At 38.5% G+C, this 11987-nt stretch overlaps 1 protein-coding gene across 1 annotated transcript; it reads right to left on the reverse strand.

Moving 5' to 3' along the window:
* Window positions 1-3140: 3140 nt before the first annotated feature.
* On the reverse strand, window positions 3141-11291 carry LOC145435903 (uncharacterized). The gene is made up of 10 exons (XM_080313163.1): window positions 11082-11291; window positions 10826-10896; window positions 10229-10364; window positions 9039-9191; window positions 8071-8245; window positions 7381-7607; window positions 5493-5582; window positions 5323-5436; window positions 4908-5051; window positions 3141-3443 (listed from the first exon to the last, which is right to left on the reverse strand). Exons 1-10 carry the CDS (start codon window positions 11232-11234, stop codon window positions 3294-3296), a joined length of 1413 nt encoding a protein of 470 aa, XP_080169289.1. The 5' UTR covers window positions 11235-11291; the 3' UTR covers window positions 3141-3293.
* Window positions 11292-11987: the final 696 nt, after the last annotated feature.

The following is an 11987-nucleotide window of genomic DNA, read 5'->3' on the forward strand; positions in this document are numbered from 1 at the left end:
ACTTAAACTTTCTAATCACTGCAATAAATTCGTCATGATACACATACGAATTCTCTGTCGGGAATCTAGATATTAAAATTATACTTGGATGTATCGAAGCGTTGGAATATTGAAAGTGGAAGACATTTTCAAATTTGAGGTGATGAAATTTATGCATAGCTATGATCAGGGTGAACTACCACTATATTTTGATAATCTGTTCAACATACTTTCAGATACCCACCAACATCATACCAGTTTAGTCTGTGTTTAATCTGTTCAACTTCATACCAGTTTCTTCTAACATTGTCTCTGTCTGTGCAACACCACTCTATCAGACTAGTGCAAAATTCAGTCAATTATATCAGTGTCAATATTTGAAATGAGCTACCACCTAATCTCCTTAATTTAGACACTTTGTGCATTTTATAAAAACAATGTTTTAATTCCCTTATCTCTAACTACCGTTAAATCGTATTGGCATGGTATTTCGAATTGTTTCATGTTACTGTGTCTTGTTTTTCTTTTCGTTCATTAGTTAGTTTTTATTTATTAGGTATCAACTCTGAAAATTGCTCCTGTACTGGGTCTAAAGAATCTGAAGACATGTCATATCGAGCCTGCCGTCTACCTTGCATGTCGCATTTCACTGTGTTACATTTTTGTTGTGTAATGTTGATATGTAATGCAGTGTTGGGATGACTCGAGTCAACTTTTTCGTATGACTTGACTTGACTCGACTCACTTTGGAAAAATGGCTTGACTTGACTTGACTCGGAGCTTCAAAATGTGCATTGACTCGTGACTCGGAGTCAAATTTACGAGTCAATTTCAAGTCATCAAGTAAAAGCTGTCGAATAAATCACTGTATCTTGTGTATGTCTGATTGTTCGAGATACGCCGGTGTCACTTGTGAGAGCAACCAGTCATTCACTGATTCTCGTTACACTGATCCTCCATTGTTACGTCACAAATAAATTGACCGCAAACTAGACGATCACAGGTTACGTTGTCGAAGTAGTAGTAGAAGATTAATCTGAACAGCAATGTGTTTCTTTTTCGAAGACCGCTCAATGCTTACGTTGCGCAGTGCTCACAGTTACCAAACCTCTTGTATGATTTAAATCGAACAAACATAGTTTGTGCGTTTATATTCTCAGGGATGTGTAGACGGGTAGTGTAGGCTATTGTATCATCTCGAAGCTTCGCATTAGGTCCTATATTTTGGCTGATGATACCTGACTGTATCAGGTAGCTGTACAGTTACTCCCATTTTATTAGCAGTTCTACGTGTGCGTGAGGGATGCAGCGTCTTTTCGCATGTATATTTAACTAGATATTCGTTATTTCATTCAAGATGAATGATCAAGTGATCAGTCTTTCACACAGCTAGCAATATGTAATGACTTTGAATCATCACTCGTACTTCAAAAATTCAATTTGACTTGAATTGTGACTTGACTCGTGACTTGACTTGACTCGACTTGACTCGAGTCACCTCCAAAAAACGAGTGACTTGACTTGACTCGAGTCACCTTTGAAAATCGATTGACTTGACTTGACTCGAGTCAAAGATCTGCAATGACTCGAGATGACTCGTGACTCGAAGGTAGTGACTTGATCCCAACACTGATGTAATGTAGTGTAGACCAGTGGTTCTCAACCGCCGGTCCGCGGACCGGTGCCGGTCCGCGACGACATTCCTGCCGGTCCGCCAGAGATATTGCAATTTTATACCCTAATTTCAAGATGCAAAGTTGAAGGCTTGCCAATTGATAAAAATTTATACAACATCAAATTTTATACTGCTTCATTACCTCGTGAGGTAACATGAAAGCTGGAAACATGTTCGATTTGACTTAAAGTTCAAGACGTGTCATTTGTCGACATGCTAGCGACAAGTACAGAACAAATACGAGCTGACTCATCGCTAATCTGCGCACTTTGCGCGATCATTCGTTTTCGATTCATTCATTTTTTGCAAGACCGTAACTGGGGCACCCCAACAAATTGGAGAGGGGCCGAGCTTGAAAGGGGCCCAAAATTATTTTGCAACTGAACATAAATCATAGCGTTTTTTGCTTAAACTTTTCCAACATTTTCCAATTTTTTTCACGCTTTGCGCGAATCAGTGTCACTAAATGTCTTGCTTATTAGGTGCCCTTCTCTGCGAAATACGCATGATTTATAGAAATAGGCATTTCTGTGTCAGCTATTACCGCGCCACAACATATACGAACACAAAATGAATTTTAGGCCAATATGGGACTCCGAAAGGTGTGCCAATAATTCGGCAGCGAGAAACCGATTCAGTGATGAATGATCGAAAATTTCCGCTGTTGGATCGATTAAGCTATATAAACTCTCTGCTTAGACTGAGTAGAATAAATGTGATCACTAGTAGCCCACAGGTGAAAACATCCGCACAACAGTAGGGTCTGGGGACAAAGTCCCCGGAAGTTTGACTTTTCGCCATGTAGGGTCCAAAACCAACGTTTTTGGGGATGGGCTTACGAAGTGCTGTTTTTTCAGTTTAGATTTGCGAATGGCCCGTATAGCTGCTGTAACGTGTTTTCTTGCGGCACGCATTGTATTCGTAGTTGCCAGAGTAGCCTGCGCCTGGTGACAGGGGGCAATGAGCAAGGTAGCACGTCAAAGTGCCTGGTTCGATTCCGCAATGCTTCATCTCTCGATATTGCCAAAGAGAAGAATATTATTCGAGTTGGCGTGGTCGGTTAAACCCACGGCCTTCGGCGCGAAAGACTGTAGGCTAAACGACTCTAGGCGGTATCACGTTTATCTGGACAAGCCAATTTAACCTCGACTCGTCAGACTCACTACCATAAAATCACATGCAGATAATCAATTACGACCAAAACCCGCTAAATATCACTCTCTGGCACAATATAATTGCAAAAAATGGTTGGATACTTCACATCTTGGCTTCATTTCAATTTTGAATGTTCACCGGTCCGCCAGACATTTTTTGAAATTTTACCGGTCCGCGAGATGAAAAAGGTTGAGAACCACTGGTGTAGACGAATAAAGATTCTCTCTCCTCTTCTCTCTACACGGTGTGATGTCACAAAGTTCAAGTCAGTTTTCCATTATTCGCACCGTCCACACAGTACTCAAAAGCTTAGCAGCAGAGCTTACAGACCTTCAATATATCATTTGATATATTTTATCTTTGACAATATATGGTTTGCAATCACATGAAAGAATCGGAAAAGGAACAGAGAAAATGAACTGTCGTGAAAGCCACACATGAAGTGCCGGGTGCGGTTGTACATGAAATGTGAAAAGTCTCTGCTTCACTTCGGTTGTCCGTATATTAGCGCCACCTCTTCCAGAACGCGATCTGCACTCGTTTTTATTTCTTCCGTCAAACCTTTCAACCGCTCCACTTCTTTCATGTTAGTAGAAAAATTGCTTGAAATTCTCAAAGACTCTGCATAGTTCACCTGAAAGAAAAAGCAAGTGAAAAATAAAGAGCAAATTCGACCCAAAATGCTCTCAATATTAAAGCATTGAGGTATGCATATGGAAAAATATCAGTGTTGGCCAACTCTGATTGATATTAATTAATGTGCCTGTCAAGACTTTTAAACTCCCACAACTGTTCCAAATGCAAATATTTTCAATGCTGCCAGATTGATTTAGGACCATACGAGTTAGCTTTTACACGAAAATTCTGACGAGGTGTGTTTCCTTAACAGTGAATTTGGCATAAGAAACGTAATGGCTGTTATTTTTTGAAAGTCATGCATCAACAGTGCATTAACAAATTCGAAAATGAATGTTTTGCCGAATATGAGCTCGAATTGTGCTATACAGCACTTGTTGAATTCTGCGCTATGCACTTAGTATGGGATGCATCAATGTATTCTGGTTAGAGAAGGGGTGGGTTAGGGTTAGGGGCCGTCAAGTGCCGAATTCACCAATGGAGGAATCCAATGGTAACATGATCTACAATACGGCTGTTGGATTGTATTTAAACATGTCTATACGATATATGTTTTTTAAATTATTGCCACTAATTAAAACTTCTATGATTGGGCAAGGCAAAATCGAGCAGGCCTACTAGAGCGATTTGATTCCAAACCGAGTCGTTGGCTGTGAGTCAAGTACCACTCATTATTAGGTTATACCAGTATGAATGACTCTGATATCCCAGAAATAAAATTATGGCGGTTACAGCCTTGTGCTAGCCTAGGCCTACACGTCATGGATGCCACATTATACCCAGTCAGCGGAGGTAATAACCTCTGGATAGTCAACATTAGTAACAAGTCTGCATCATCCAAACCAGAGTACGAGAAGTGAAAGAGCGCATCAGAATGGAGAGTTCTTTGGAAGTGTAGACCGAAAGGTTGCTATTCACAAGGTCAAAAATACCAAGGTTAACCTTTGTATGAAGGTGCTCAAAGCAAATAATACAAATATTTCTGGTCGCACTGGTAGTAGGTCCTATGCAATTTCTGAATCCATGAGTACCAAGCCTTACAAAGCCACCTGGTTTAATTGACTGATATTGACGTTCTGACTCGATACCGATAACCAGCTTATTCACCCATACACCCTACAAATTCAGCCTATACTCAAAAGATATGACCATGTAGCTCAGAACACATTTCCAAAATTCCACAGCCTTTGTTCGATTTGCTTTACAGCTATTGCTATAATGCAGTAATATTATGTATACTTCGAGATGAAATGAAGAATTGTATACGGCAACATTTGGACAAAGGACATTTCTATATTGTGGACAATATATCTATATTCACAGCCCCATATCCATATTCCCATTACGGTAATGTATCCTATCATTACCAACCAATTAAGGAATAAAGTTTCTGGATGACCATGATGCCTGAAATCTGAGACCTAACTCGCTATGGAGTAAACATTGCGTTTGTAAGCCTCACCTTCGGTGCTTCTTTTATGACAAGTTCCAGACTGTTTTCTCTTTTGATTATCGACTGAATGGCCATTTGGCATCTTCCATATTTACTACAAATACCTTTGACAGCCGACGACAGATTGCTGATTGTTTTCTGTGCTTCTTTGACCTTAAAACATAACGAGTGTAGTCATTTAGAAAAGCAATGCGTTAAATGTTTGTAGGCCACCCACAGTTTTTTAATCACAGATTGGAGGCATACAAACTTCTTCGATGATGATGCAGGTTGTAAGAAACGAATGGAATATTAGGAATACCTTATTGTTTTGTAGGCGATTCGCACCAATCTTGTTTGCGTTAATATACATGTGAAAATGTGCCTATACATTATTTAATACAATGAATAGGGTTCTGGCAAATACAAAAGCCTAATTACAAACCTCATCAGGCAAATCTTGATTAGCGGTCAGCAGTGTTGATAGTAAGTCAAGCGAAATGACAGACTTTGTCTTCTGCATCACTTTCAAACCGAAATTGTACCCTTTCGTGGAGATCTGCCAACAAGATTTACATGCTAGACAGGTCTCAGTAGCACTCTATCAGCAGTTACTTTGAGCTTCAAATAATGATGCTTCATTCTGAGGTTTGCAATGTACTGCTCAATGCCCGATGATTCCGTTGAGAATATGCAACCTGGTGTCTGAAATAAAATAATCGTGTAAGATGTATGCACGAAAAGATCAGCAGGTGATTTCGTATGCATGGGAGCTATTTTTGCATCTAGATTCCTAAAAAATCATTTCAACACAAGAACTGTACCGAATTCGGAGCCTTTTCCCAGTATTGGCTTCAAAAGCCTCCGATTTCAATATGTAGTCGCTAGGGCAAGTTTTTGTAACTTCCGCAACTTTTTTACAGCTTCTCGCAGCTTCCTAAATCAGACCTGGGCAAAGTGCGGCCCGCGAAGTTATTCTGTGCGGCCCGCGAAAGGTTGCTTGAATTCAAAACATAAAACTTGTTTTTTGAATAACTAAAACCGTAGGCTGTATCAATTGAACATGAAATTCGTTTACTTTGAAGCCTCTTCATTAATATGCCACGATTATTACGCTGCCTACGTATCCTACCTGACATTCGTAATCCAGATTCAAAATAAAGGCTATGTGGCTAAGTAGGCTATGAGTAGCAATTGAAGTCACAAGAAATCACTTTTTCCATAGCTTAGTTCAAACCTTCTTTGTTGCCATTGTCAAATTCCGCATTGTGCGGTATGTGTTTCAATTTCCAAATCCATAATTCGCAAAACAAGTCAATAAGTGCTTGCGATTACTATATGACTTATCATATCCATCACCCATAAATGATTAAAGGGCATACCCAAAAAACAAAGTCGAAAACTGAAATTTAAAGAAGGTTTAGGTTTAGAATTTACAGCACTAAATATTGGTATACTGGAGTCAGGGGTAAACCCGTCCTTCCAGTTTTTGTCGGGCATGTCGCCAAGATCAAGGATTTTAATTAAAGTCGGTCTTATGACAAAAACACGAAACACTCGGTCAAGGGAGGGCGAAGTTAAGAAAAACTGCAAGCTTCGTTCAACATAAATGCTATAAGCTGCACACTGCTCGGAAGGCAGCGACCAAGAAAATAAGCTTTGTACTGTGGCATATATATTTCAGTGCAGTGGTTCTCAAACTGGGAGACGTGAAAGCATCAGAAGGATGGCGTCAAGCCGAAGTTTACTGAAAAATTTTTTCGAGCTCCGCGCGATATATCCCCGGCTTATATAGCTGTTGCTTGGTGTACACTGGAGAATAAAGCTAAAATTTTTCACTCGGCTCACCAACGTATTTATTTTTCTCATTTGGCCCGCGGAGGAAAATAATTGCCAACCCCTGTCCTAAATACTCAGAAGTTATGTAGTATGATGTTTCAAGGTGTTTGGAGGAATCTTATATCGGAACTTTTTTCCATTTTTTTTCGTGCAACTTTTATCGATTTTTCATGCCACTTTTTGCAAGTATTTTCAATTTTCGATGCAACTAACTTTTCACTGGAAACATTTCGCACTATATGTAAATAGATCGCTGGATTATTTCACTGTCGTTTAAATTTGAGGTCCTTTCTGATTTGACGTACATTCAGGCTAGCCCTCGAAAATTATATTTTGCTGGGTTAATTTTTTCAAGCTATTGACTTTGTTGAAGTCGCTAACACTGAGTTTTGCTACAGTGCCTTGGATACTGATTGATTCGAGCAACTCATACCCTAATAATTTTAAAGAACTTCTCCATAATTATGCAACTTTTGTGAAAAATAGTGCAACCATCCACGGATTTGACTGCAACTAAAACTTGCCCTAGCAATCATTGTGATTGCATCAATAATCATGTGTACAAAAGTATTGGGGCCCTTAAAGAGTGTTGCATTTTAAAATGATCACACAGATTTATCACGATATAGCCTAGCAATAAAATACCTTGTCGCAGAATGCTTACCTGTTTTATTAATGCAATGCAGTCCCGCATTTTCTGATCGTGCTTCAACAAATTTTCCGCAATACCAGCAAGAATGTCGAACTCGTTGTCGATAGAATCGATTTTTGTGTTCTTGAAATTTACGAGTTTAGACGCGTCTTCTTGGTAAGGCGCTAAAGCAGACGCAAGTTGCGATTCCTCTGCTGCTTCTATGTCATTTTCATGATCTTTAGTTTCGTTGTTATTGTCTATCAATGAAAAATGGATCATCTTAATTAGAAACAGTAAGAAGTAACACCAATATAATAGCTAGCTAGACTGTTAAATCACGTGCGTGAGCCACAAATCACAGCATTTTCTAGGATTTAGGAATTTCAAAAGCAGGCTAAAACTGGTGCAAGTGTGGCAGACGGATGAGGCAAAATGTATTACAATTAAATAGCCTCAAATATTGGTTTGGGAGAACACATCTTCGATATTCCAAAGTACTGAAAACGTATCCATGTTACGATAAATTGAAGTTGTTTAAAAAAGGAGTGGCCAACTATTATAACTTGAAGTACATTTGGCATGTTTCAGAAATTGCTGCTTCTGCGTCAGTAACAGTAGAATTTGACTGTTCTACTTCTACTGGAGTGGAAAATCTAACTACTTTGACCACTTCAGCTCTAGAATCACACATAACTACCGTTAAAAACTAAAGCTGTTAACCTGGATCATCTAGAAGTGAAGATGGAACTTCATCGCTGAAAAATGAGAACAATTCGTCTTCTTCCGTGATATGTAATTCTGGCTTGTCCTTCCATTCCGTTAATTTCTTCAAAATATCACTCTCTCTGGAATGTCTATCGCGAGCTTCTGTATACGTGATACCGATCGCTTCCATCTAAAGTGCAAGAAATTGCAATACCATACCGCACGACAGTGAGCTATAAATGGTGTGAAGCACACAATCTACTTATATTGGATAGAAGTAGCGATGGTGATAGTATAACTATACCCAGAAATGTTTATAAAAGCTTCTTAGAGGTACAGAACTTCAATATACAATTGCATAGTATATTCATTATATATAACTGTAACATTACTAGACGCAACAGCACATAAACCATTTTGCAGAATTATAAATCCTTGATATGCTGTTATTTAAACATCTTAAATATTACATCGCTACTTGGCATTGATCCGATTTAATAACCATTCAGGGCACCAATGTCGGGGGTTTTCCACATTCATTATAATATACTGTACTTTTGTTAAGTGGAATCGCATGATATATGTTAAGAGAATCATACTAATAAAGTGATGCTGGATTTAAGTGGGACTGCATTCAATTCTACTGCTACTAATACCTACCTATGGCGAAGCAACTGTACTTACTTATTATCTCTAGTCAGTGAGTGTAACACCTACAATTGTGAACTTAAAATGTTTACCATAATTTGAAACACTGATATTTATTATATTATATATTTATGGCATTGACAAAAGACGAATACAATGACCAATGGCAATTAAGTTATGGGGTATTTTCTACTTCTACTTCAACTATATTTGACATACCTAGTAAATGCTACTTCTATCCAAGTAGTAACAAATTCACAATATGAAACATACATGCTGATATACAATGAAAAGGTGCCGCAAACATACTATTCATGCATAAAACGAAAGCTTACCCTGGGATCGTTTTGTGGAATTAGGGCTAGTGGTGACCTCTGTAGTATCTCGAGTGCAATATGGACAATTTCCCTTTCGTCAACTATTTCAGCAAGCCGCATGGTCATCGAGTCTCTGTATGAACGGGCTGCCGTCACATAGTTTTCTGAAACCTGTAATATCAATTGTTACCCGTGGCCAGATATGGTTGTTACCAGTGGCCAGATATGGTTGTTACCAGTTAAATATCATTTTGAAGACGACACTAGTATTCACAAAAATAACGAAAAATCACCGCTACAGACATCGTTAACAATTCCTAGTTACAGTTTGTCACATATAGCTGGTCCTCATAAATAGTTTCTTCTACAAATTCAGGTATAAGCTGGTTTGCACTAGCATAGCATATAAGCCCAGCTTGAAATAAGCTATGAACTTTATCCAGGGTTGTGACCAAGTCGCTAGGTTCCGAGTTACAAGTCAATCTCACTTTTATAGTTTTGACTCGAGTTAAGTCGAGTCATTTTCAATTCATCATCGAGTCAAGTCCGAGTCCAAGCCATTGCGTTGACTTTTCAGTTCCGAGTTAATGTCACGTGAAATCCACTTTTTACAACGCTGAATTGCGATATCGAATGCCTCGCATTCATAATACACTAGTTTTCCTCACTTTTAACAGTTTCTGGTAGCATTTTCAAGTGCTAGTACTGATAGACCAAATGATAAGAGTGTGATAACTTTACTATTCATCGAAATAACAATGAAATGCCGGTCTTGGTAGACCCAGTCTCGAGTCATATGACTTGGTCCAAGTCATGCGCAATGACTCGAGTACAAGTCGAGTCAATACACAAATTGACTCGAGTCGAGTTATTTTTCATTTATAAGAAAATGACTTGAGTCAAGTTGAGTCACCAAAAAATCGTGACTCGAGTCATTACAACTCTGGCTTTATCACTGGTACAACTAGGGCAACTTCATGCTGTTTCTCCCAGGAATGTGGCCCTGTGGATATACTCAGCAGGTATCCCTCTGTATCATGTCTGATTACCACATATGTATCGCTCAGTTATCAAGACTGTGTGTGCCAATCAGAGGTTAACACACCTGATGTAGCCATAGGGTCCATGTCCAGGAGTAACAGCATGATGATGTCCAAGTTAGGCCAGTGATAAAGCATTCTGACAATACCTGCTCAACGCACACATACCTCATCTTGAGCATAAGCTTGTTTGAACATTTCAACGCTCTCTTGTTCGCCAAGAACTTTACGTCTGGCATCCGCTTCATCTTTGACAATGTCTTTCAGTAAAGTATTCAAAAATTCCTGCCCGAATGGTCCACAGCTGCGACAGATGGATAGTAGTTTGGTTATTGCCACGTAACATCATATGTTAACAATCTTTAATAATAATCAATTGGTCAGTGTAAGGAACATTAGTGCTGGAAGCAATCAAGCAATCAGGTCAGTATCAGCCTTTGTAAAATGTTGCTGTGGTATTGACTCACAAAATTATTTAGCATTCAAATATATCTTTACAGAGACGGAGAGAATTTATTCGGTTCCACGAAAAATACATAATTACATGAATACAAAACAAAATAACTTTAAAACCAGACAGATTGGCCATAGGCCTAATTGCCATCATAGTTATAATGAGAAATGCTGAAGCCGTACCTTATGTGTGCAACAAACAGCTTAGAGATGTGGTTCTAACGTGATCTCTCTTGGATTGAAAACGAAATACACCTATTCAACTAAGTCCTGACGAGTGCTTACTGGTATATATGCCTATGGCATCTTTACCTAGTATTCGAAGTTTCTTCACATTTCTTGTGTATAGATGCCAGAAGGGAAGATCTTTCCTGCAGCAGCGCCTACGAAGCATTGTAAAAGATGATTAAGTTGTTTAACATTATCACTCTCACTTGTTATACATATCTTCATATCAGATATCAGACACACACAAGTAGATATAGACAAAAAGACATGCAACACAGCATCTGACGATGGATATTCAACATGATAATATAGCCTACTAGGATAAATAAAAATAGAATACCTTCTTACAGCTTGATAAGACTTTTATTTGGTGCAACAATAATTTGTCCAAGTCATAATTAGGATCTTTCAAGGCATCCTTTATAGCTTGTGGCAGAACATCTTTAATATATACCGTCTGATTTCTTGAGCGAATAATCGTTGGCGCAGACATACTACAACTATCGAATATAGTATAACTACAATACTACAACAACTGTATACTCACGATATGATATCAAAACAAGAATTGCAGATAATGTAGTTTTCTCTGATCATATTCTAAATAACATACCTAGAATATTGTAATATTCTGAACGACAATCAAGTACTCTCTCCCGTACATTTCAAGTAAGCATATGTCAAATGTGAATCGCTTATTTTAAATTAAATTCCAAAAATTCCTGCTGTGATAATGAGCGTATTGACCAATTTTTCGCCGTACCTGATATCGTCTTACCGACCCAAATCCGTTCCCGTACTATCAAAGATTTTTGAGATATGCAGACTTTATTTATTTATGCATGACTTCAAACTAGAGTACACAAAGTCACGTGCCACACGCGACAGGTCTTTGCAAAAGTCACACATACTCGGTTAAACGTGTAGTTATGTATTGGATCTCGTCCATAAAATTATTAGTTAACGTCTGTGCTACTCAATACGTTACAACTATTTCAAAGCAAATGTATTAAATAGCTTCCACCATTGTAATGAGTGAATTGTGATTGACAGCGTCACACCTGATTACACATAAAATGACAACAAACAAATCATTTCAGTCATATCGGCTAGTGGTAGTTTTGCTGCATGGGATACGTGGCTGGCTATGGTGTGTCGTGAATAGCATGTGATGAAATGTAGTATAGTATCTAATGGTTTGTAGATGAAGGATATATTCAATCGAAGAGGGAATGTTGATATTGAT

Source organism: Botryllus schlosseri, chromosome 3, assembly GCF_051294905.1.
Source record: "Botryllus schlosseri isolate E-star chromosome 3, Bs_hap1, whole genome shotgun sequence".
Lineage (NCBI taxonomy): Eukaryota > Metazoa > Chordata > Ascidiacea > Stolidobranchia > Styelidae > Botryllus > Botryllus schlosseri.

Excerpts from the sequence above, each read along its gene's own strand:
- LOC145435903 (XM_080313163.1), bottom strand. The coding sequence starts at position 11,234 with ATGTCTGCGCCAACGATTATTCGCTCAAGAAATCAGACGGTATATATT. Across the intron at positions 9,192-10,228 it reads AAGCTTATGCTCAAGATGAG|GTTTCAGAAAACTATGTGAC; the intron begins GTATGTGTGCGT and ends TTGATATTACAG. Across the intron at positions 3,444-4,907 it reads TCATAAAAGAAGCACCGAAG|GTGAACTATGCAGAGTCTTT; the intron begins GTGAGGCTTACA and ends TTTTTCTTTCAG.